The sequence below is a fragment of the Diplotaxodon limnothrissa genome, linkage group LG1 (assembly GCF_057381915.1).
Source record: "Diplotaxodon limnothrissa isolate DT_005_m linkage group LG1, D_limnothrissa_male_GT1.1, whole genome shotgun sequence".
Taxonomy (NCBI): Eukaryota; Metazoa; Chordata; class Actinopteri; order Cichliformes; family Cichlidae; genus Diplotaxodon; species Diplotaxodon limnothrissa.
The window spans coordinates 28,414,955-28,441,876 of NC_140596.1; the positions used below are offsets into that span (position 1 = coordinate 28,414,955).

General features: G+C 39.1%; 2 protein-coding genes across 2 annotated transcripts; both read right to left on the reverse strand.

Annotated features, from left to right (window-relative positions):
• Positions 1 to 9,077: 9,077 nt before the first annotated feature.
• On the reverse strand, positions 9,078 to 16,931 carry LOC146639931 (cell surface A33 antigen-like). The gene is made up of 7 exons (XM_085375312.1): positions 16,889 to 16,931; positions 16,281 to 16,453; positions 15,946 to 16,165; positions 15,563 to 15,747; positions 14,883 to 15,012; positions 14,205 to 14,253; positions 9,078 to 9,231 (listed from the first exon to the last, which is right to left on the reverse strand). The coding sequence occupies exons 1-7, from the start codon at positions 16,926 to 16,928 to the stop codon at positions 9,078 to 9,080; spliced, it is 951 nt and encodes a 316-aa protein (XP_085231438.1). The 5' UTR covers positions 16,929 to 16,931.
• A 6,001-nt stretch (positions 16,932 to 22,932) lies between these two features.
• LOC146639932 (cell surface A33 antigen-like) lies at positions 22,933 to 26,388 on the reverse strand. Its single transcript, XM_085356589.1, has 7 exons — positions 26,346 to 26,388; positions 25,592 to 25,764; positions 25,261 to 25,480; positions 24,773 to 24,937; positions 24,048 to 24,164; positions 23,805 to 23,931; positions 22,933 to 23,398 (listed from the first exon to the last, which is right to left on the reverse strand). The coding sequence occupies exons 1-7, from the start codon at positions 26,383 to 26,385 to the stop codon at positions 22,933 to 22,935; spliced, it is 1,308 nt and encodes a 435-aa protein (XP_085212715.1). The 5' UTR covers positions 26,386 to 26,388.
• Positions 26,389 to 26,922: the final 534 nt, after the last annotated feature.

The following is a 26,922-nucleotide window of genomic DNA, read 5'->3' on the forward strand; positions in this document are numbered from 1 at the left end:
TGTATTTATAAGCAGTGTTGGGGAGTAACGGATTACATGTACCGCCGATACATATTTAAAATACAAAATATAAGTAACTGTATTCCGTTACAGTTATCGTTTAAAAGGGTGGTATTCAGAATACAGTTACTTTGTTGAAATAAATGGATTATAAGGCGGTCTTTTCCTGTTTCATATATTAGGCTATGCTCTCTCTATTTTGGGGGGTAATTCCACGCTGGTGGAAACCCAAACAAAACGCGTATTAAGAGGCTCTAATGCCTGTGTCTCAATCTAGCGGCCCATGTCAAGAAAAATTTTTTTTTTTTAAATTAAAAAAAAAATTATTTAATATGAAGGCAACAGGCAGAGTGTTACAGGCATGGCCCTAAAGCATGTAGCCTCATGGGCAGTGTAGCCATGCTGCAGGGAGAATGGACTGCCATACCCGTTATGTGTCTGTGAGCGAGGGAGGGAGTAAAAGGAGAGTGGAAAAGTAGGTGTTGTCACCCACCAGAAACGGGAGCTGGAAGCATGTAAATATAATTATAACCACTTGTTGGGGGAAAACTCTGCAAAAGACCCAGGAGAAATAAAGACACAATGAGACAAAGTTACTTTTTATGCTTTAACGTGTACACGGGTAAGCTGTTAAGAACAACTCACACCCATGAACAGAGGCTTGGCATTTTTATAGGCACAAATCACAGAGACAGTGAGAACAGGATAAGAAAATAATAAACAGATAAAATAAACAACTCCATATGTGGTGCTAGCCTCGTCAGCAGAGAGCTGGGAGAGAGATAAAACAATCTAAAACAATATGTCCCAAAACAATATGTCTTCGCTGGGAAAGTCTAAAAGGATAATTCTAAACTAATCTAACCATAGGCAAAGGGCAGACAAAAGGCATCTTTGTACATTTAAAAGAAGGTAAAGAAACATAGAATCATTTTCCACTAACACCACTGCAGCCAAAAAAAAGAGTGCCTGACCAGCCCAGTTGTAAGTACGCTATTAAGACTCGACTGTAAACTGTGTTCGTGTTTTCCTCCAAAACAATAAGTTCTGTTGGAGCAGTCTTTCAACGCCTCTCTCTGTCTCTCGCTAGCAAAGTTGACCCAGACAACAAAGTAAAGTAAAGCTAGTTTTCAGCTATGTGCCCGACGCATTACACATTACGGTTTTACGCCTTTACGGTTCGGAGCCGCGGACCTGTTTTATATACCCGTGGAATAGTTTCCTATACCAGATCGCTGCAAAAAGTGCAGCCTTACCTAATGTCAACCTACTGTTACTCATTTTATATTAAGATTTATAAAATCTAGTTGGTGTATGTATGGCGAATAACCTTCAGTAATAGTAATAAATCACACAGCAATAGTACATTCATGTAGTTGTAAAAAGCATGATAATATATTAAGTAATCCAAAGTATTCAGAATACGTTACTCTCATTGAGTAACGTAACGGAATACGTTACAAAATACATTTTGGGGCATGTATTCTGTAATCTGTAGTGGAATCTGTAGCAGCCAAGTCTGGACCTGATCTGGTGTCAAGCCGGCACTGCTGGCTGACTTCTGACATGGTAAGTAGTGTCATCCAGATATGGGCCAGGCCTGGCGTAGATGGCACCGTTTATGTGATGGCATGCCATATCTGGCTCGATTGTGGTTTGGTGTATGTGGCCCAGGCTCATAGAAAACAGGTATTCCGTAGATCCGGCATCAAGCTGGCGCTTCTGACTGACTGGTGTCATGGCAGGGTGTATGTCAACCAGATGTGGGCCAGGTCTGGCAATGATGAAACTGTTTATGTTCCTCTTTTAGTTAGAAGACCCAAATGCCATGTTGCAATACTATACTGCTCTATTAGCCAACGTTTCAAACGCAGGTTTGTGAGTGTGCCAGCTACATTTTGAAGAAAGTCTTGAATGTGTGGTGGCGCGAAGGAGGATAACCAGTAAAGGTGACTAAAGGATGTTGACAACGCCACTTGAAACACCCCAGAAGAGATTTCTATAGCCAATGCAAATGTTATACTAGTTACAAAAGCCCCACAGGCTCGTTATTAGCAAGCAGAGGTGAGGCAGGTCAATTTTCCAAATCAAAATTTATTAGGAAGAACTACTAAAAGCATAGAGCTATAAAATCAGAGAACCTCTTAAGGTAGCAGGGCTGACAATGCAGGACCATTAATTAACAAACATTAATTAAAAAGACAAGGCTGGCTGCCACAGTGCTACCCCAGTTAAAATAACAGCTTGGTAAAATAACTAAACAAAATGGTGGAGACTGGCCACGTGAGGAGGCAACCTACAGAGAGCAGTGACCGAAGGTGCCACCAATTACTCACCCATGTAGTTTCATTGCAAACCTCACTGTCACTCTCACTGTAGCATTCCAGCCGGACTTTATTCAGACGATGCACTCAATGATCGTTACGGATGGACCATGGTGGGGTATTCCAACCCATTTATTCACAAGTTACCATAGACACATCGTAAGAGCTGTAATCATGACATAAAACAAAATAAACATTCACTTGATATAACCACGTTTCCGTTGTGCTAATTAATTCACAGAAAAGGCACAGGAGGTGCTAGCATCAGCCTGCTAGATCACTCATAAACTTATTAACAATCAAGTAATACATTTACAAATTGTCCGAAATGCAAACAACAAGTACAACACACAAACATACCTGTTCGCCTTCCAGCTAGATGCTAATTTAAAGATGGATGGAAAACGATAACCTTCTCATTAACCTTTTCTGCGGCAAGCAGTAGCAGTATGATCTTCCTTCCCGGAAGTTGCCCGTTCCGAATTTCAAAATAAGAGTCTAATCTATATTATAAGGTATAATTCGTTCAGGGATTTAACTGTTTGAAAAATATCAAATAAACAAATAATCTGGGTCATTTACACTCACTGCAATCTAAATGGTGCAATCTACCCATTTCCCAGTGTGTACAACCTCATGCATCAGGGGGGACTCCATCTCACGTGCCTAGCCCCACAACAAGTGGCTGTACCTAAGATAAGACTTTATTGATCCCACGACAGGGAATTCTTTTGCGTTACCTTAGCTCAGGTACAGATATCAGAAGGAAATACAAAAATACAAATAAGTACAACCAATGAAAAAAAAGTAAGATAATATACTATATACAACGGTAGTAAAAAACACAAAACATAAAAAACATTAAACAAGTCAGTAAAATAGATATAAACAAAACAAGAACGAATACAAACTAAGATACAATTCTTTATACAAAGCATGATTAAAATATATCAGAGTGAAAAAAGACCATAAAACAAGGAGCCAGTCAAGACCATAAAATAACAATAAGGGTACAACAAGGCAGCAGCAGTGTGGCACGATCCTGTAACAAAACAGAGGGAAGCAGTCGTCAAGGTCCACCCTACCGCATGCCACATTATAAAAAACGTGCAATAGTCCCACTTAACACTCTCTAAAGGGCAATACTAAAATGTGCAGCTTCCTTGAAGAAATAAGACTGCTCTGCAGTGCTTAGCCACCTAATGCTCTCGGCCACCTTGGATGGGAAAGGAACGCCAAATGCCTCCGTGTGGTAGTGAAGTGCAGCTGTTTCTTATAAGGCCTCTATTAGAGATTGAAAATGTGATGTCATTTCCGGGGTAAAACCGAAAAGGATTCTGGGAACGAGTGGCAAGCGGTACTAGCACACGCAGGCTTTCACATGAAAACAGTCACACAGCGATAAAAAGAAACACAAATAATGGCAAGAAGCTGTTGTATTATTAACTGCAATAGCCGGTCGCATGACAGCCACGGGAAGCCGACAGGTAAAGAGATCGCTTTTTCGGATTACGTCGTGGAAGAGAAATTGTTCAAGCCATGTTTCCGAAGTAATAAAGAGCCGACGGATGGCCTGGATTGCAGACCAAATATAACGTTTCAGAACACTCCAGCTCACATGTTAGTCTGCTCCAAGCATTTCCACAAAGGTAAGTCTTCTGCTGTAGTTATTACGTAATTTATCATAACATAATTGTTGATGTAGGTTACAAATATGAATTGAATTCGTTGCGCTATGCTGCTTTGTTCACTGTGGCTTTGCGGGCTAATGTTTGTTGTGTTTCGTAGGAAAACCAGCCTACAAAATGCTGGAATGCGATCCAGACTGGGCACCCTCTATCAACCTGGGTCATACCGAGTTTAAAGCTGCTACCACATCGAGATTTGATGGGTTAACAGAGAGAGAGCGATATCAAAACAGCTACGAAAAATCCCGCATATATGTGCCCAAGAGTTGTATTGAAGCAGTCAAGTGATGAATAACTGTTTTCCACTATGTTGTTTTGCAACGTGTTTTTTTTTTTTTTTGGTTGATTTGTTTTTCACCGACGCAGCTAATAAAGCATGATGGAATATAATTTTGCCTCTTTCTTGTAAGATTCTATAATAGAATGAAACAATAATGCCAGTTATAAATAAAGACAATAAATTGAATGAATTACGAAACACTAATTTTATTTCTATTAGATCTGAAAATGTTGTGTAATACTACAACTTGAAACGACAAATAGATTGTGTTGGCCTGTACAGGAGATAGAGGAAAAAAATTAACAACCGCTGTGAAATGGAATAGTCCAAATCACCAAAGTAAACTGGACCTGGGCTTGTTGCAGGGATCTGAAGTTACTAAACATTTTGTGAGTGTATGCACTAAAACTTAGGACCATATAATAATAAATATGTGCGTCATAAAAGTCGGGCAGCACAGTAATGTCCTAACTCCACACTGTATGCTCGCATGGGTCTAACCCTTTCACTGCTTTGATCTTTTTCCTCGTACAATTTTTTTTTTTTTTTTTCGTCAAGTCTGTCTTTGTAGGTACCTGCCGTGTTCACCGTCGTTTTGTACATAAGTGTTTTTGGGGCAAATAAAATGCAAGTAGGGATTAAAACTGCAGAATTAATGATTACCGCTAGCGTTTGATGCAGTGTTTTGATTTTGTTGCCACTCGTACCTACAATGCAATGCGCGAAAGTCACGTGGCCTGTCAATCTCTAATAGAGTCGAGTGGGAAGGTGTCCGCGCTGCATTTGCGGACATCACGTAAAAGCCTACCCAAAATATGCTTCACTACAAATGCAAAAGATCCTAAATAAAGCAGAAGGAGCTTTTGTGCGTTCACGGGCCAAGTGGATTGAGGAGGGGGAAAGAAATTCCTCATATTTTTTTTAATTTAGAAAAGAGCAGACAGAAAAGAAATTTTATATCTTCCCTGTTAATTGATGGCATTGAATGTGACGACCCTAAAATTTTGGAGAATGAAATTTATACATTCTATTCCAATTTATACTCCTCACAGTTCTCCCAAGCAGATTGTGATGTCTTTTTTGATCAAATAGATAATCTGATCCCTAAAATTGATGAATCATTTAAGGAATTTTGTGAATCTGACTTTAGAATTGAAGAGTTAGATGCATCTGTTAAGAAAATGGCGCTTAATAAATCCCCTGGTCCAGATGGGCTTACAGTTAATTTCTTCCAATTTTTTTGGGAAGACTTAAGGGAAATTTTATTCAAAGCTATACTGGCAAGTATTGAAAAGGGAGAATTGATGTCTAGCATGAAACAAGGATTAATTACATTAATTCCTAAACCAAATAAAGATAAACGACAATTGGATAACTTAAGGCCCATAACTTTATTAAATACAGATTATAAAATATACTCTAGCTCAATTGCAACAAAGCTTAAACAAGTATAATTAGTGAGACACAATCAGGGTTTTTGAAAGACAGGAACATTCATAATAATATCAGATTGGTTTTAGACTTACTGGACTACAATGATCTAATTAGTGATGACAGTTTTATTCTTTTCTTGGACTTTTATAAAGCTTTCGATTCAGTAGAACATCCTTTTATTTTAGAAACACTAACTCGATTTGGATTTGGGGATAAATTTAGGAAGATAATAGATATACTGTATAATGATATAAATAGCTCTGTGTCGTTAGGCTATGGCACTGGTAAAAGATTTAGCGTCAAAAGAGGAATTAGGCAAGGGTGTGGAAGCTCTCCGTTGTTATTCATAATGGTTGTGGAGATGCTCGCAATTCTAATTAAGAACAGCAGCGTTGCCGGTATTGAGATTATGGATAATTTTTTAATAATTAGTCAACCTGCGGATGACACTACACTCAGAAAAATTATGGTTCTTAAATGGTTCTTCAGATGTCTTCATGGTTCTTTAAAGAACCATGAAGACAAATGGTTCTTTAAAGAACAAAAGGTTCTTCATCCTTAGCAATCTAAGTTTGATGGTGTAAATGGCATACATATTTACTCACTATAACGAGGCTGTGAATTATACTGTGTGTTTTCTTTGTGTGCATGTGTGTGCGAAGGGGAAGGGTGGGATACCTGGCAATTACCCTTTAAGAGAAGATGGTAGGAAACTGAATATTCAAATAAAAGTTAGAAATATTTGCTTAAAAATATACTGGTGGCAGGGGTGGGGGCCAAAGCCTAAAGACCCTAACCCCCCCCCCCCCCCCCCCCACACACACACACACACACCCCTAACCCCACAAACACATTATGAATATGGTGAGTTAACAAACAGTAGACACAATACACACATTCAAATACTGTACTTTAGTTTTAAATTTTAATAAAGCATTACTATTTTCTACTCCAAGGCATTACTTTTGAGATTATTATATATTTTTGAAAATATAGCATAATGATAATACTAGTTATTGTAAACTTTACAAACCACCCAGCAGTATGTAAAGTCAAATTATAAAATACAAGTAAATAACAATTGCAGAACAGAATGTCAGTGTAATGAGCACACTTCGTTTTGACAAAGCGCACTGCTTAGGTAAATGATCTGAGTAGTTGTTCATCACTGAGCAATTTGTTAATATGTGTTTCGAGCCAAATAAATGACAGGGAGAGAGAGAGTGACGTCAGAACACGTCATACTATAACCTCCCGGGAGCGGACGGAGGGGGGTCAGTCGTTGGGATGCGCATGCGCAGACAGAGTGTGCGAGCGGCGGGCCTTGACCTTTCGGGAAAAAAAAACTCACGGACGGTGACAGCGAAACGGATAACAGTCTTCAGTACCTGCTGGACTTTGAAGCTCTGGATTCTGGGACTGTTAGAAAAGGTAAAACATTTTCATTAAAACCTTATTACTGTTTTATTTTTGTTACTCGTCATTGTAGCTTGCTGTTAATGTTGTGCTAACAGTAGCGATTAGCTAGATACGTTAGCCGTTGAGGTCAGCGCAATTTAGTATCCAACTGTTTTCCTAACAAAACCACTGTTATAATTAAGTGAAGGTTCTCCCAGCTAATTTGAACCTTTGGCTTCTAAAATATGTGGTTCAATTGCGTGCTGCGTACATAACCTAATGTCAGCTAAACCGAAATTAAAATTTAATATATTGTTAAAGTCACTAACATGGCGCCTGAAGCCTGTTGTGGCGTGAGCTCTGTGTCTGCTCTAGAAACTCTGAAATTCTGTAGATCTGAGCCGTACATTAAATACTCACGTGAACCTGTACTTTTAATTCTGTAAGAGCTGTATAAAATACAGCTATGCATAAGTGTTTTGAATGAATAATTAGATTAGATAACTCTTTATTGTCTAATCGAATTATATAGAAATGAATAGAAACGTGACATGAGACGGTGTGTCTTTGACTGTTCCTGCATAACTTAGTTTCGGACTAGTTGACAAGTTATGCTCCGGTCATTTGATGTTTCCAAGATAGATGTTCTTTTGTAATATTTATTTTTTTTAATTAATAATTTTTTTGTATATTTCATTTATCCACCATCATACATACAAGCTAAGAAGAGGTCGTTATACTAACAAGAGGTATCAACGCCGGGCCAAAGTTCAGCACATGGTTAAAGTTTGTAATCCAGCCAGGGTGTAAATATCACTCAGCAGCCAGAGCTGAAGCAGGTAGCATCAACACATAAATCTACTCTACCCGGCTTAAATCACAAGAGCACCTCTGACCAAAAGGCTGTAGATTTTTCTTGTTTGCACAAATTAATCCAGATTCACATTGTGTTCACAGCTCCAAGAAAATGAGGAAGAGGAGGGGGAGAAACACAATTAGATTGAATTACAATTGGATGGAAGTTGAGGACAAGGAGAAGGAAGTTTAGGATGAGGAGGAAGAGAAGCAGCAGGAGCATCTTTAGGGATCCCTATGATGTCATTGAGGTTTGTTTCATTAATATGGTCCTCTCACAAAGAAAGATGACTTGTTTTAGTTCACCTACTTCCTGTATTAAATAGTGATGTGCAAAATGTTGTGAAAAACCATGGAGCAGGTACGTATAGTGCATCTGCAGGTAAATGAACATCAAATCTCTAAGACAGACTGAAATCTGTATATTTATCACCCTTATGATAAAACCCACGTCAGCCATTGGTTTATGGACTTTGTATTTTGAAGCCTCAACATTTGCTTTATTGTTGTTGCTATGTTGGGACCATATTAGGATGAGGGATCAGAATCTGGAGTCATGCACACTATTGTTTCATTTAGTGTGTATCCATAAGATTCGTACAGCAGATCCAAGTTGTGCCTTGAAAACAGGAAAGTCGTCTGCATAGAGGAGAACTGTAATAGCAGGCTTGTACAAAGTGAGGCTTTGTGCACTCGTTTTACTTCTGTCACCCTGATTTGTTGCAGATTTCACTTGAAATCAGGCAAGAACTGGACTTATTTTTTATAATGTGTTCTTGTGAATTGATTGTGTATCGCATATGTTTGATTTGACTTTCTGCAAGACAACAGTCGTCCGCTGGCCAAAAAAGTTTTCCAAATACCTCCACGTGATCAAGCCTGGATTTAGTAAAGAATAGCAAAAAAAATCTGCTCCTTCTGCTTCAGATGCAATTTGTGTTTCTGTGTTCAGAGGCAGCGGCGAGAGGGGAGACCTCGGCTCATCCAGCTGGAGAGCCTGACCAGGAGGAGTCAAACATTAACTCAGCTCTTCCAGGGCACCCTGCAGACTCGGCTGTTGGCATCGACGAGGGATGACGTGAACATCAAACTGGTCCATCACAGGTCAACTGCAGGTATGCGAGTCAGACCTTCTGAGGAGGGTTTCACTTTTCTCTCTCTTTCAGCTCCTTGTCTCAGAGTGGGAGGGATTTGAAGCACAAAGGGAGGAACTTGTCGTTTGGTTGGCTGATATGGATGTGAGGTTGACCAGCTGACAGGAAACACCAGTGAAAAACTGAAACAACTGCAGGTGTGGGCTTGTTTTGATATGACATATATTTGATATGATACATACGTCAGAGACATTATCCTAAACTGGACTAACAAAGGACCATGAGTACAACATGAAACGTACATTACATAGCGTAAGGCTGAAGTTCATTGATCATTTTAATCATAAACTTGTTGTTGAAATGATTTTACTGAACATGCAAACATCTGCTGATGAAAATGTGTTGATTTATTGGTCTGTTATGAAGCTATTGCTATTTCTAATGTGTTTTATCACTTTCTGATGTTTTATTAATTAAACAATACATGTATTATTTGTTGTGTTATCTGTAGCTATAGTATTTATATATATTTATTTATAGTATAGCAAATATATTTAATTATTACTGTTTAAAACACTAATATGTGACATGTATTAGTAGTGATGTTGTGCTGAGGGTTAAAATGCCTTTTTGTCTTTTGGTAACTACAAAATGACAATAAACCATTAATATATGTCTATGCTGTGCTCGTATTTATTTTACCCTACTCAAATTCAATTTATGATGCATTTTATTTTGAAAGATTTAAAATGGTTTTTTTAAAGAACCACTCAAAAAAGGTTCTTTAAAATGGTTCTTTTAAAGAACCATTTGAAGGACCTTTTTAAAAATGGTTCTTTAAAGAACCATTTTTAAAAAGGTTCTTTGAAAAACCATTAAAGGTGCCCCAAAGAACCATTTCTTGATGGTTCTTTGGGGCACCTTTAAAGGTTCTTCAATGAACCACTGAAAGAAATGGTTCTTCAAAGAACCATTGTTTGAAAGGTTCTTTGTGGCACCAAAAAAGGTTCTTCTATGGCATCAGTCTAAAGAACCACTTTTGGTTCCAGTTGGCACCTTTATTTTTCTGAGTGTAGCTTACTGGAGAAACGACCTAAACCTGTTGGTTAAATCTTTGACTTTAGTTAAAAAGAAAAAGGCTGCTTTTTTGTTTCCTTTTTGGAAGATTTTGATTTAGTGAGTTAATAATCTGTTAAATTATATGACCCCATCTTTATATCTTCTTTTTCCTATGTATTAAAGTTGCTAATATGTAAGGAATGTCTATTCTCTGAATGTGTAATATATGGTGCATTTTGTTTGTATGTTGATTTTGCTAATAAAAAAAAAACAAATGCAAAAGATAAATGAAAAATGATATGATGAAGTTGGAAAAGGCAACTAACATCTGACTTTTTTACACTGTGATCTCGGTGAGGCTCTGGGGAAAGAATCAAATGATTTTTAGAAGAATGTTCACACAGACAAAGAAGTATACATGGAAAAATCTTCTCTATGGCAAGCAACATTTTTTTAAGCTAAACCACTGACTCTTCCTTGTTTGCTAGTTTTGTGTAAAATAAAATAAAAACAAAACTGCTCAAAAATATAGCCCTGTGAGTTACGATGGGTATGCCAGCCTCCTCTGGGTGATTGGTGGTGCTTTCTGCTGTTTGGGTAACATTTGTTTCGCCCACTTGACGAGTTTGGCTTTGCCTTTAATTTAGCTTACCTATCTGTTCAGTCTGCTTATGCACACTGAGTTGTGTTTTTCCCCAAGAACGCAAATGTAATCTGTCAAGAAAAAATAACTAAAGCGAGCGACAGGAAGCAAACTGGTGACCTGTATTAACTAACAGGTTAAGAATGATTTAAATACCAGCAGCTGTTAAAGGCAGTGAAGTCACAGTTAGATGACACTATAGCTGTGAAAACGACCCAGCACAACTTAGCTCTGTGAGCTTCATGGTTCTTAATTTGAGACAACCACTGGAGAGTGAAGCAGCAGCAGGAAAAATGATGAGACATAAGCTGAGCTCATAGAGTTGGATCTAAGTTATTCCAGTTTGCAAATAGTCACTTATTTGTCACTTGATGCATTTATTTAAGCTTGTTAGTTATAATACAACACTATCAGATAGCACACCAACATACAATGCATCTTGTACACTGTTTTGTGATTGCATTTTTGTGAATTACTTAATCATCCCAAAGTCCAGATCCAAATCAAAGAATCATCCCCAAGTCCAACAGACACCCATATATATTTGTGTTTGATAGCACCCACTGCTGGTACTGCAACCCAAGCATGCATAATTACTTCACGCCTAGGTAAAGTGTGACACACATGATGCCCTCTAGTGGGCATGTGAGTCTCCTACATACTGGGGTGAAGATGATCTCACTCTCGCGTGATCTGTGTAGCGGAGATTGAGCAGAAGATGTAAAAGAGGGTGATTGTAGCAAGAAACAATCAGATCTCTAACCCAGGGCGTGACACAGCATCCACACAATGTTAGTGACACGGCTGAGGAGCAGTCGTGTGGTGTATTGAGAAAAGGATCCAAAATGCAGGCACTGGCTAGGGTGCGAGTGAGTGTTTATTTACAGAAGTGACAAAGTGACAAAAACAGGACGAGCAGAGCAGGGAGTTAACAAATCTAAACTGGGGAAAACTAAAGAACGAACCAGAAACCAAACACTCACGGGAGGAGGGGCAAAATGCACAGAGAAGGATGGCAGACAGACGCAGAATGAACACCGGGGCCCTATTTCAGGAAGCCGGTTTAGAAAACTCAGAGTGAAAAACGATACTCAGGGTTGAGTAACCCCGAACTGTCCAACTCGGAATATTCGGTTTCAGAAAGGCTGATAACAAGTAGTTCAATCAACGCGGAGTTGCTTTAACCCCAAGTTAAGCGCGCGCACGAGGATACATAAAGCCCTGATTAGTGGAGCACAGATTAAGCGAGTCACCATGGAGACGGAGGGAAAGAAGGCGCGGTCAATGTATTTTACAGCGCTTGAGGCCGAAATTCTGATGGCAGCATATGCCGATAACATGCAAATTTTGCAGAAAAAAAAGTAACACAACCTCAGCTGCAAAACAAAGGGAGCATGCATGGCAAAACATAGCTGACAGAGTCAATGCGTGAGTGTTAATTTAAACATTGATCTAGGGATTTCCACCCATTTAACACGTTATTTTATTATATGTTATTTTATACATTTTATTTCGTGATGTGATGTGAGCGCAGGTGCAACCCAACAGGCCCCAAACGTTCCTGGCAGCAAGTAAAAAATATAAAAATATAGTCCAAACAAGTAAGGTGTAATTGTATTACGAGCCATAGTGCTTGGTCTGTTTGTCCCATGTAAATCAATTGCAGTTAGAGGCTACATTAATTTTCTTTCTGTAAGCACTTATTGAAATTATCTGAGCACATTACAAGTACATATTTGCTTACTCTGTATGCTCAAATGTGACCCGTTATAGCCAACAGAAAAAAAGCGGAGGCCCGAAAAACAAGTGGGGGTCCTCCACCACCACCCCTCACAGAGCCTGGCCACTTGGCTTCCACATTTGTGATAATGTTGGCAGCATCATATATGATCTTCACAGTGCAGAGAACGCAAATTAGCATCCATTACTATAATGAAATAATTTGTTAGTTTGAAATGCTACAGGGAACTATGTACCTGCACATTAATGCTGTGGAAAGACTTCCTGTTCACATAGTCTCCTTCATTTACTGAAGGAGCAATGATTGGAATGTGAGTGCCATCTGTACAGCCAATCACGCCTGGGAACCGTGAAAATAAATGTAAAATTTAAGTAGTAGTTCAAGTATCACCACATCATGAATTAAGTTTTGTTCATCCTGCTACCTGCAATTTTGTGGCATCCCTCTTTGATGAATCTTGTGGGTCTATGACCGGGGAACACCACAAACGAGTGCAGGAGACGTTTCAGTGCAACTGTAACATTCCTGACTGCCCGACAAACGGTAGCCTTGGAAACGTGCTCAGCGTCACCAATATTATACAGAAAGCTCCCGTTTGCAAAAAACCGAAGTGCAATACAAATAATATGTACAGAACTGAGAGGATGTCCGCGATGTGTCACATGAGCAATATTAGGCCTGAGAATGTTATTCAAATAAATTATAGATTGTGCTGAAAAACGGTAACATTCACACAGAAAATCATCAGGAAATGATAAAATGTCCAAACGCGCTCTAATCACTCTCTCCCAGCGGAGAGCTCTGCGGAGAATTTGGGCTTCAACATCTACTGGCTCTTCAAGGAAGGGGCACGCCATGTCTGACACTTCCTACAGTCAGGTTTCCGACACAGAGGCGGAGAACGTCAGGGTTAGTTGAAGTAAACCTGCTAGGGGGCAGGTTAGCTTCACGGAGTGTGTCGTCATAGTAACTCACTCAGAATTAATCTAAACTCGCTTTGTGAAACCGAAAACCCAGAGTTTTCGTTAACTCAGGGTATACTTACTCAGAGTTTGCACTAAACCGGCTTCCTGAAATAGGGCCCGGGTTACACAGTGTAACTCCGAAATGACAACACAGGCACGGCTTCTTCAAGACGGGCGCTTGGCTGCATTTATTGAACGCCGTGAAAACTCGTGGCCGCCTGCCACTTCGGAGGTCCTAGAAGAATAGCTTTACAGTCTTGTGCATTCTTGTACCGCTGGTAGACTAACCAGGCCTTTGCAGATAGCTCGCTGAACTCCTTAGCGTGATTATTAAACGTGGGCTCACAGCCTATACTATCACGCCCAAACCTCGCGATAATAGCGGTGTAACAAAACTTGTTCTTTGTGACAAGATAAACACACCCTTACAATATTGGCTACAGAAACGTACAAGCAAGAACATTTTAACTGCTGGAACCATCTCTTAAACTTCTTTATACATAAGCCATTTCTGTGACACTTACACACAGAGTAGTGAAGACTGACACGGCGTAACACAGACGACGCGACAGAGAGCACAGGAAAACACAGGGCTTAAATACACGGGGAGTAATCAGGGAATGGGCCACAGGAGGGAGAAATTGGGCTAACGAGGCAGGCGAGAGGTAAAACTGAACACACTGACATGAGACATGAACTTTCAGAATAAAACAGGAAACTAACAGACACAGAGAACCAGACAGAACACTGAACTTGACAGGCAGACTCATGAGCAGACACAATAACACCATGGACAGACAGAGGGAACACAGGCAGGCATGAAACAAAAACACTAACACATAGCAAACCTAAACAAAAGACAAAACAGAATAAACGAGAACAAAGAATAATATAAAGAAACACAAAACACCGAGTCCTCAGACTCAGGACCATGACAGTTAGGAGAGCCAAATGAGTACAAAGACTCCTGTCATGAGGGAGGCTGATAATGTGATGTTTGGAGAATCATGTGGATATTTCTCATGTGTAAAAAGTTGCATCAATAGCTACTATAACTCAAATAAATAACTCAGAGAACATTTCAGGTCACATGAGCCTGGTTGCATAAACTGGTGTTAATCCTGAAGTAGATAAACTACAGCTGTAGATGATTACAGAACAAATATTTGAGAACACAGCAGACTTAGGCTCAACATGAAGGAACATAGCTCTGGTGTCACTTCAGCTTCAGCTTTATACGGTGCCATATTTCATTCAACAATTTGATTCACAATAACACAATTTTAATAATACACAACATTATCTTTGCTACAGAAATACAGACCTAATACAGAAATAGTATTACATGTTTTATTTATGCAAAAATGTACTAATTAAAAAAGTTCAAAAGCCAACCTAAAGAAGGGCTTATTTTAGGTGGGCTGACTGACAGGGTGATGTTGCAGGTAGCAGCGTGGATCTTGTTCTCTGAGGTGCAGATGTAGTATCCCGATGTCCAGATGGCGATATCATACAGAGAAAGGATGCCTCCCTCCGAAAGACAACAAATTAGTCACAAATAATAAGTGAGTGTAACAGCTATCATGATTTAGTTATGAACGAATTCTACAGTGCTATTGCTTGGGGAAAACATGAGCTTGGTATTCTGAACAGCGTGATCAGTAATCAGTATATGCAGGGTGCAATGCAGCAGAGTGAAGCCTCTGAGGCAAGGAAATCCTCCTTGCCTATGCCACCTTCTGTCCTTGAATCTTTTAAATGAAGTTGTCATTTAGTTATTCTTCAGTGACCAAAATGAGCACTGAGCAGGTCATCGGGCTCAATCTGTGACTCCTCCAGTCTGAGTGGTGACGTATTCTTAGGCAGATGCTGAACCTAGAGTTTTCCCTTGATCCATTCGTTAGAGTGAGAGATTGTGAAAAAATGTTAGAAATCACACAGGCATAGATAAAAGTGCTGCATGTGTGTGATTCCCAGAATGAGATTTGCAGTAAAAAAAACTTGGTCAACTGAGTTGAATAAATTGAAATAAATCTTAAAACTCTGTGTAAGCCAATCCCTGTTATGTGACATAGATTTACAGGATCAATGTGTTTCTCACTGTCAGTGGTACTGGGGTCATGGGGAACAGGGTTGTTCTTTATGTCATGACGCTCCCAGCTATAGGTGGGGGGTGGAGAACCTTCCTCGGACACACATATCAAGCTGATATTCTGATGGTACTCTGCTGTTCCCTGGATCTTGCAGATGGGCTTAGAGGGAGCCGCTAAAAGAAAAACCCATTCTTGTTTATCCTTTCTTGGGTTAAGAATGACCCGCTTACATATTAGAGAACAGATAACAGGTAAACAATACCTTTAAAGTGTTATATATGAATATATGATGTACAGTAGGTATGCTATATAGAAAAGCAGAAACAATTAACTTCAGAAGAACATTTCTTTGAAAACAAATGAAATACTACCTAGAACCACCAAGCGTGTGGTGGCAGATATTTTGCCCTCTTTGTCACCTGGGGTATGCACACGGCACTCAAAATCTTTGTTGTCAGCTAGTGAGATGGAGGAAAGCTTCAGGTTAGCCTTTCCCTGAGTGAGGTCTAGATCCAGGGACACCCGACCTTCATAGTCAGTGTCTATGTCGGTACTGGGGGTAGGCCAATGATAGTAGGTGGCGATCACTGTCTGTTAGAAAATGACACGATTAGAGGAATAATAAAAAACACAAAGACATGTTTGCATCTCATCATTTTTATGTTTATTCTGGTAGTTTGATGTAGGTAGATGGGTAGATGCCAACCTCTTCAATGGTAGGTTGCAGACTCAAAACAGACCAGGTGATGACGACTAATGTTCGGGAGTTTATGGGACTTGTAGTTGTAAAGGAGCAGGACAATGTGATGTTGTCACCTCTGGCATACTCATACTGCCTTTGGGGGATGGTAACATCAATGGCACTGACACCTGACAGCACTGTAATGGACATAAAAACATTCACTTATGCCATATTGGGTATGTGGTTGTTTTACATTTATAAAGACAGTAATTTGTGAAATTTTTCATGTGCAGATTCTTTGCTGGAAATGGAGGGGTTGTGAAAAAAAGAAGTTACAGCCATATGGTAACACAGATAAATTGCACACGAAAATATTAATCTGTTACAATCCCGCGTTGAATGAATGTTGTAAAGCAATCCATCTATGCTTTGAGGGAAACAGAACACATTCTTATCAACGGCTGACACAACCAAGTCTTTGTTTGCTCATTTTGTTTTGGAAAAATCACACTTTAAATAATCAATTTAGTAAATCTGTAAGTTTCAGGTAGACTCACATTTAAACAGGCTTCTCAGGCAGCTTGGTGCGGCGCAGTGGAAAAAAGCAAATGTTTGTCAGTAGAATAACTCACCCAGACAAAGAAGCATCAAAGCATAAATCCTCTCTTCCATGGCAAACCCAAAGGTGGAAGCTGAGCTGCTCCTCACACACATCCAAACTCAAAATCCGTGTGAGGGATGATGCGAAGTTGCTTTATAAGTTTACTTTGTTAACTCAGGCTTTCTGCTTCAGGGTCCGTGTGCATAAAAGTGGGTGTTTGATGATCACTTGACTCTTCGTCCCTTGTGACACACAATATACATAACGTCTGTACCTCCTACTCCGGTCAAGGATTCAAGGACAGTACCAGACAAATGGGTCATAGAGATCTATTTTTTAAAAGGTATGAAAATGATTACAATAAAGTGGAACACTGGCGCTGAAAATAAGATGTGAGAGTAGGCCTACTGCTGCAAGTGCAGAGAGCGTAATTACATCAGTCAGCGCTGTTCTGTTTTTGTTTTTCAAATATAAAAGCTGCACATAAGAGCTCTGAACCTTTAAACTAAATATAGTTAAACATCAAACATTAGTCAGTGTGTTCAGGTCAGACTCTGTCCTGTGGCCTAAAAAGAATGATATCATCAGAACATCCACCGTACCTGCTGCTGAATCAAAAGAGTGCAGAGTACGCTGTTTTGCTTGCATTTCTAAATAGTATTGCACATACACAAAAACAATATACATACACTGTATATTACTCATGCATATTTAAAGTAACCAGTTAGTCATCCCAGCTAAAAGAGGGACAGTAAGGACAGAGTCCAATGAAACAGTAATAGTAACTTTATTAATAAATTTATTTATACATACTTGTGTAAGATTCCTAAATCATAAAACCAACTAGCAGATGAGTCCTTCCAAAATGTCACGTCTGTCGGAGCAGCTGCATGGCATGAGAAGATTGTGGACCCAAATGCAGGCGCAGAGATGAGGGGTGGATGATAACAGAAAGTTAGCCTTTATTTCTGGCTGCAAAACACTGTAAAGAGGAGGGTGTGAGAAAACTAACACAAACCTAGACTGGGGAAAACTAAGCATAACACATAACCTGAGAATGGAGACCAGAAGCAAGGAATGAGAAACCAGGAAACACGGGGTAAACTGATGGAGAAAACACAAAGGTAACATGGAGGAAGAGATGCAGACAGTCCAACAAGGAAAGGAGGGAAACACACACCATATATACACACAAAAGGGTAATGAAGAGATAGCAGACAGGAGGGGAACACAGCTGTGACTGATCAGACGAGCAAAACATAAGGATACAGACTGTAAAAGTAAAACAGAAAACACATGAACATAGAGACAAGGAATGACTAGACACGACACAACGGACACAAGGGAAGTGAATGACACAAAATAAAACAAAAAAACTCAATAACAAAAAAGGCTGTAACGGGGCCATAAAAAATAAAATAATAAAAATCTAATGAAGACAGCATCATATAAAACACCTATGCAGAGAATGGATATGCATTCTACTCCAGAGAATGCATATTCACCTGGAGGAGTCTGTAACTCTTCATGTGTATTTATATTCAGATGGTGATACACACATTTTGTTTAATATTTGGTGGTAATCATTATTGATGATGATGGTAACAGTAAATAAAGTGGCACCAGAAGATTTTATGTGTGTAGTTGTACCCTGCTGCAAGATTTTGTAAAAATAACAAGTCCTCTTTCATTTCACCCTTGTACTCAGACACAAATGGACACAGGCACAGAAATGCACACACACATGTGCACACACCTACACATATCTACACACACGTACCCACATTTCAAGATCATTTCACGCTTGTTTTGCCATCGCTTGTATGCTTCTGTATTTGTTTTATGTCTGTCTAAGTGTTAGTACTTGACACATGACTAAAGCAAAAAACAGTTGACTGCAGCTCGGTGGACCAACAAGCATTAAAACCCAAGTTAAGAGTTTATCATTGTTAAAGAGAGACATTTTGGAATCCATGCTATATTCTCTCCTTCCATCCTCCCCAGTCATTAACACAAAAAGGTGAGCAGGGCAGCTTCCACAAACATAACTGTTAATACAATCTCAGTTTAACAACCTGTTTCAGCACTGTGTGTAATGAAATGCATGCCTTTCAGACAAGTGACCACTTCTGGAGCAAAAACATATTACAAAATCCTCAAGGTGAATTTCGCAACTGTTTCCTAATGTTTGGCAACCGCTAGCAACCCACTTTGATCTTAAGTAGTCCGGAACAAATAAAGTCAGCTTTCCTTCAGTCTACAGAATTTTAACTACACATTATCTACCTATATAAAAATGATAAAATTCTGTAGTAGATAGTGAAAAAGCTGAAACTTTTCTATCATCTAATTTTTTATTTATTTGGTGTAGTATGACTAGTGCTCCTCTCATTCAGGCACACTTTTCCTCCCTGCTCTGCTGTGTTTAGCTACCCCATGACTCTGAACCATGGCAAGGAAAAACAAAGAGAAAAGTCCCAGTTGGTAATAAGCCAACCTCTTCCACCCGTGGTTAAAAACGTCAGTAACACTGGTCGTGTAGCTCTTTTATCAGCTGATAAACATCTGGTTTTGTGCTGCTACCCTAGTCTTTATGTATGATATTTAGTGTTATGAATGTAAAAATAAACTGTGACTCCTAACAGAAATCTGTTTAACATTTAAAATTTTGCTTCTAAAATCTCCCTGAATAAAATTAAACATGCTCACAAATGATTGAACAGTGTTAGCAGGTAGGACTGTATGTAAAGTGGATCTCTTAAATGGTGTAATTTTGTCCCCTCAAATGCAGTCTGAGAATTAGACTGCATTTGTACCAGTAGCACCAGTAGGAATGACAGTGTGAGTATGGTCTGAAAGTAAATGAACAATGAAATAGCAACTACATTAACAGAACACAATATACAGATAAATATGAATATAATATCCTAAGTTACTTAAGCTGTTAACAGGTCCTAAATAAGTATTAATCTAGAGATTTGTCTTCAAACCAAATTTCCTAGCAATATAGGAATTAAGGCATTCATATTTAAATATAATCAACAGTGCCATCTAGTGGCTATACAGGCCATAAGCGAGATAGACATGCCCTCACATGCCCCCTCCACAAATATGTTGTCTAGTTTGCCACTAGTTTCCACCTGATACAAACATTACATACAAGCCACAGACAAGTTAAACTAAGTTTCTATCATCTAATCGGTATAACGGATAAAGTCTACATAAAGAGAACTAAACCTCAGATACAGGGTAAAGTGTCATACGTAGTCTGCATCACCCTATAAACAACACACTTACAACTCTTAAATATTACAAAAAGAGGCATATGATCAGGAAAAGAACAGGTAAATCAATAACTTCCATCAACTTCCCTGCAGCAATGACGCACACCACACACAGAAGATTTCTCCGCTTCCACCCACTTCAGCCTCCACTTGGGTACACGCTCCCGGCATCCTCCGACCTCACTACTAAGGTGCGTGCCTGGAGTATGCTCAGAAGGTCACTATTTCTAAAAGCATATTCTAATACAAACCACATATGCACTGTCTCGAACACCAGTTACACAGCTACAGATATGAAGACTTACATATAGGATGAGGGTACCACTGACAACAACAAAAGTGGGAAGAATCATTTCCCATTACAGGAGGATGTCTGAAAGGTGCAGTAGATGAAACTGACATAGGATCTAAGGACTTCCCACAGCTTTTAGAGAGTAAAACTATTTAGAAATTCTAATTGTCTAATAATACATTTTGGGAACATATAATTTGAGCATATTTGTCTTCTCTCAAAAAAAGAATTTCGACACATGTCAAATAGATCCAAAATGTTGCCTGAAAAACTTGCTTCTTGATTTTTACAATTAAAGCAATATCAGTGCCACTTACATTGTATGTGTGTGTAGCATTAAAGCAGTATAAGCTGCTTTAATAGAACAATACATTTCAGCTGGTTTAATTAAACTAAAATTGATACATTTAAAATAAATCTGCTGTGGTAAGTGTGAGTCCTCGATGTGTTTATTAAAGTCTAAAGTTATTCTGAGAACAAGGAGATATGAGACACATTTAGTGAATTTGTTCAGTTCCACATAGAGCAGATGATTCAGCTCCTGAGCAAAGGTGCCAGGGTGTAGTATTTCCAGGTACACACCTTTGTGGGTCCATCCCCAAAAATGATTACCCTAATTCAAAGGCACTTGACTTTGTCCTTCCTGCATTACAAGGAGAGAAATTACACTTGAGTTATTCTGGTTTTTTGTGGCCCACACTCCAACTTCATTTGCTCTGTGACAGCAGTGAGAGTTCATGTCATTTTTAGTTATACTTAAGCTTTTATCAAAGACAAACTTGTCCACATTCTGTGCTCCAGCTATTCAAATATGAAGACTCGCTGTGTGACTCTGTCACTGTAAATAGAAAGAAAAACTGCGTTCGCTGTTGTGATCTCTGCCGGAGTAATCCGAGCACTAGATGTCTCTGTTTTTCTTTTCAGTTGCAGTGCAGGTACTGACCTAAATGCGATTACCTGGATGAATCACACCGGGGTTTAGTGTTTTTCTACATCTCTTGCTTTCCATATAGATTTAACACACAGCCATACTTGTTTTACACCACTGAGTTGATGAATACACCTTCTTTAATGTTTATGTTACTAGAGTTTTGCTTTCTAAGTTATCACCTTGTGTTTTCTCCTAGTCCTTTTCGCAGTATTAGAGTTCAGCTGTGGCGCTGTCTAAACTATGTTGCATTATTTACATCCATATGCTTTTCAACTAGTCATCAAATACATGTGTAAAATGTAACACACTAAAATTTAAATCGACATAGGCGGCATGACCACATCATTTGAAAACCTGCTCAGTAATGCAGTTGCATAATCAGCCAATTATGTAATGACCACACAGATATAATTAAGGGGTTTAGTTGTTAAAAGCATATATGGAACTCAACATTAAGCAACTGAGCAACTGGAGTCACATGTCGAAAGCCAAGCCTTGTCAACTTTATTTATCGTATATAAACAGCATATTTCATACAACAAATTGCATAAGAATTTGATGATTCTCAGTAAAAGTCATAACATCATCAATGCAAAATGTACAAAACAGCATCTAAGTATATATTCAGTGTACAAAAACAATATTTGAATTTGATGGAGAAAAAAAAAAAAAAAAAAAAAAAAAAGAAGTCATCAATCTTCTAGTGCCAGTTTTTGTTACATATACACACATACATATGTATGTATGTATGTATATGCAACAAAAGCTGAAGAGTTTTTGCTGTGACTACTACCAGTAACGTAGAAGGATGTTAAATAAAGAAAACACCAAGAGAGAGAAAATGCCCAAAAACAAAAGTAAAAAAAACAGCTTCAATAAAACATATCTGTTGTGCCTCTGTGTTTGTGTGTCGAGCCATGATTCACTTCAGAATGTGACCAGACCAGTGTCACACTCGCACACAATTCACAGGAAAACATGACACATGTCACTCATTATCAGAGAGAATGACTTAAAACATGTTAGATTTTAACAACTGTGATAGAACAAAATTATTTATTTACAAAAAATGCCTACATAAAACTAGCAGTACAAAGAGACACAGCCACTTAACTGTTCTCTTACTGTACAACAAAAATTTAGTCAACGCTTGTATACTGTGAGCGAATGTGTGCATAAATCACCACGCCTGCTCAGAATCTTAATCAGGAGAATAAGCTGCTTATCTAGTCTTTATCCTAACGTTATAAGTTACTTAAGACAAAAATTCAGAAAATCGGAACCTCTAAAACATACATTTAGCAGGCGCTCTGTCAAATGTTTGTCCAGTTCTCTATATTCGTAGAATAGGACGTTTGCATACAAATCTTTTCCTGGGCAGTTTTCAAACTTTTTAAAGATTAACCCCACAAATCTCTGTCCCTACTCAAAAGGATCTAAAACTATTCCTTCCGAACAGATTACTCTTTCAGCCCTAATTTTGCTGTTTCATGGGGGGTCCATTTTGATATAGCTAGGTCCCCCCCTCTCATGTAACAAAGCTGGTGCTTTGCTACAGGTTGGAGGTTTTAGTCATCGTAGTCCCTCCTTGGGGGCTTACTGTTGGGCACTGGTGGTCTATCACGGTCACGATCATCATAGCGGTTGTCATCACGGCGACGATCTTGATAATGGCGATCGTCATCATAGCGCTCACGACGGTCACTGTAGTCGCGGCGCCGATCGTCATAGTCGCTGCGGCGGTCGTCATAATCGTCGCGCCGCCGATCATTGTAGTCGCTGCGGCGGTCGTCATAGTCGCTGCGGCGGTCGTCATAATCGTCGCGCCGCCGATCATTGTAGTCGCTGCGGCGGTCGTCATAGTCGCTGCGGCGGTCGTCATAGTCGCTGCGATCTGGTTGACTCTTTTCCTCATTGCGTTCAGTCCTCTTTACACTGGAGTCCTCATAACTGTCCTTCCCCTGCCCTTCAACACGTCGACCCTCACCGTTTCTATCCGGCTCATTGTCGTGGTACTCATCCCCCTCACGAACTCTAGAAAGTAGAAACAACAGACATCAAGAGTGGAGAAATTATTGGGAGAACCGATGTGGTTTATTCAGCTGATTTCTTTTGATTGATTTCTTTTGCACCATCTCCTTTGTTAGCATCTGTTCCTGTCACCATTAATTTATTATGAAGTGGATTTTAAAAAACAAAGTGACTTTGCTTTTTAAACCAACAAAATTCCTTTTTTGTCTTTTGTATACTCAGCAGGAATGGCCACTTCCATTGATTAAAGCCATATGGAACCTCAAACACAATATGTACAAATTTTATCATTTTTTAAATCACTTAAAAAGATTTATTCCAAAAGAATACTGCGCAGAAAACATCCCATTCACTCAGTACGAGTGTCTCTGTGTTAACTGCTTGTATCTATAATAAAGAGGAACATTACCCCATAGCGTATTCCTCATCTTTGTTCTTCTTTCGGCAACAGCAGCAACAGATGACGATGATGAGTATAACCAAGGCAGCAGCAACTGCAGCAATTATTCCTGCAGTGGAAGCAATGTTCAGGGATGCTGCAGGGTTGAGAACAGACAGGTTAAGTGCAGGAACAATACAGAGGTTTGCATCAAAATAATTTTCAGTAAAGATTTATTTATTGAAAGAAAAAAAATAAAAATGTTTCTCTTACGTGGCATGACCGAGAGGGAGAGGTTGCAAGTAGCAGAACGGATCTTGTTCTGTGAGGTGCAGACGTAGTATCCTGATGTATCTTTGGAGATATTATACAGAGACAGGATGCCGTTCTCTGAAACACAAAGAATTAGTCACATATACTGAAAAATATATGACCTCTATCTTTGGCCATTCTGAACAGTATGCTGAGTAAAGTAAGTATGCCGAGTAAATAGATAAATACAGGATGCGATAGAGAAGAATGAAACCGTACATCTGACTGATATCATTCTTGGCCTCTGTGTCTCTGCCACTTCTCCTTAAATTTTTTTTTAAAAATAAAATAGACACTCAGCATTGATTCACTAATAAAACTATTTTTAGCAAACTAAAGCAGAGCTGAATTTAATATTTTTACAAATATTTAAGTGTCACCTCATTAGTGAGACCAAACTGCAGCAGAGACTAAATACCAGCCATTGTTGAGACAATTCTGAATCTCCTGTGGTTTTTCATCTTTAGAATGTCATTCATGTTACACCTCCTGCTCACTTTCATCATGTTTAATATGCGTCAATATTAAATACCAAACAGTGGCTGTGTAGCAAAAGTTAAGCTCACTTGTACACCAAGCGTAGCGTCTCTCTGATCATGTCCACATTTGTTCTTGCAAGTAAAGATTAGTAAAACTTTATGTTCTGATATGGGACATAGATTTGAAAGAATCAGAATATCACTTACTGTCAGTGGTTCTAGAGTCTTGAGGAACAGACTGATTCTGCACATTAAAACGTTTCCAGCTATAAGTGGGCGTTGGAGATCCTTCTGCAGATGCACAGGTTAATGTGATATCTTGGCCGTACTGTGCTGTTCCCTGTTGCTTACAAACAGGTGTAGAGGGAGCCACTAAAGAAGACAAATATAAATTTAGTGCGATTACTTTAGTAATGGAATACAAGGCAAGCCACATCCCGAACAGGGCTGACGTATAGCAGATGGATTCAGCCATTAACAGTGATATCTCTGAACAGCAGGAGCAAGCCCACAATCATTATGACCTTTCAAAATATGCATATACAGGATACAGTAAGTGTTGAAACATGCACAGACACTCTTTTCGATAATTCATTGCATTAGGAATAACCAACATATCAGAACATATAAAGGTTAAACATCAGAGTGTAACATCGTATAATGTATAAAGGAAGAAACGACAGCTGACATATTACCTAGAACCACCAAGTTTGTGATGGCAGTTTGTTTGCCCTTCTTGTCACCTGGGATCTGCACACGACACTCAAAATTTTTATTGTCAGCTAGTGAGATGGAGGAAAGCTTCAGGTTAGCCTTTCCCTGAGTGACATCTACATCCAGGGACAACCGACCTTCATAGTCAGTGTCTATGTCAGTAGTTGGGATAGCGCTGTGATAGTAGGTGGCGATCACGGCCTGTTAGAAAATGACATGATTAGTGGAATAATAAAACTCACAAGGACATGTTTGCATCTCAGGATTTTAATATTTATTTAGAGAGAGTCATAAAGATAGGTAGATGCCAACCTCTTCAATGGTAGTTTGCTGAGTCAAAGAAGACCAAGTGATGACGACTTGTGTCTGGGAGGTTATCGAAGCTGTCGTTATAAAGGAGCAGGGCAGTGTGATGTTGTCCCCTCTGGCATACTCATACTGACTTTGGGGGATGGTAACAGTAACGGCACCGACACCTGACAGCACTGTGATGGACATACAAACAAATCAGACAGATCAATATAAAGCACTCTCAGCTATCCTGTATGTATAAAAACACAACATTCTGATATTGAATCATTTGTCTTCATGGATTCTTCGCTAATAATGGTTCAGCAGCAGAAAATCAAAGTTGACCAGTAACACTGCTCCACCCCCACACCCACCTACTAAATAAACCAAGCTTGAAAAAGGAACTTATGATCATTATTTGATTATATTTAAAAAAACAAACAAACAAACAAACAAACGTCTGTTACAGCCATCCACTGAGTGTCAGCTCAATTTTGGAACAAGTTCCGTGCACAAAAGATAAACGGCGAAAAACAATCGGTTCTTACTTTTCAAAAAGCCTGCCATTAAATAATTGTTTTCATGACTTTTATTACTACTTCATTTGCTTACACTGGAATATGGTACTTTAAAAGCCATTTAAAAATAAGAATGCCTTCTAATCAGGCTTCTCGGGCCTGCTCCCTTTTTAGACGGCGATCCTGACGGTGCGCAAACAGGTGTGGCAGCTAGATGAGGCGCAGAAAAAGAAGCGTTTATTTAAAAAGATACTCACTCAGACACAGAAGCGTCAAGGAAAAGTTCTTCTTCTCCATGGCAAACACTTACTTGCTTCAAACTAAAACCCACTGACTCTTCAGTATCTACTTATTTCCTTTATAAGAAAAATGAGAAAACAACATTTGCATCGAAACCCGACAGTCTGCGAACAATGTTGCGCTCGCTGCCTCCGGTTGACTGATAGCGCTCCCTGCCAATCACGTCACCTTTGGAGGTTCAGGTGACATTTTTGTTCCGCCCACCTGACGTGTTTTAGCTTGTAGTTTGCTCCAGCATACCTGCCTTTTCAGGGATACTCCATTATTTAGATTCGGCTTCTCAGGATTTGACAACAAGTTTATTTCCACCACAGGCCTAATTCTAAAATATTACATGCCCAATTTTTACAGTTGGACCTCGAAATCTTTAGTTTGTCTTGTTGAGAGAACAAAATATGAAAATAATCACTCTTTCACTTTTTAAGTATCTCCTTTATTTTATTATTTCTTGTTGTTTGTCTTTTTTTTTTTTTTTGGAACATTTGGTTTTAGTTTGTAAGAGTGAGAAAAACGAAGGGCGTTAAAAAAAAAGCA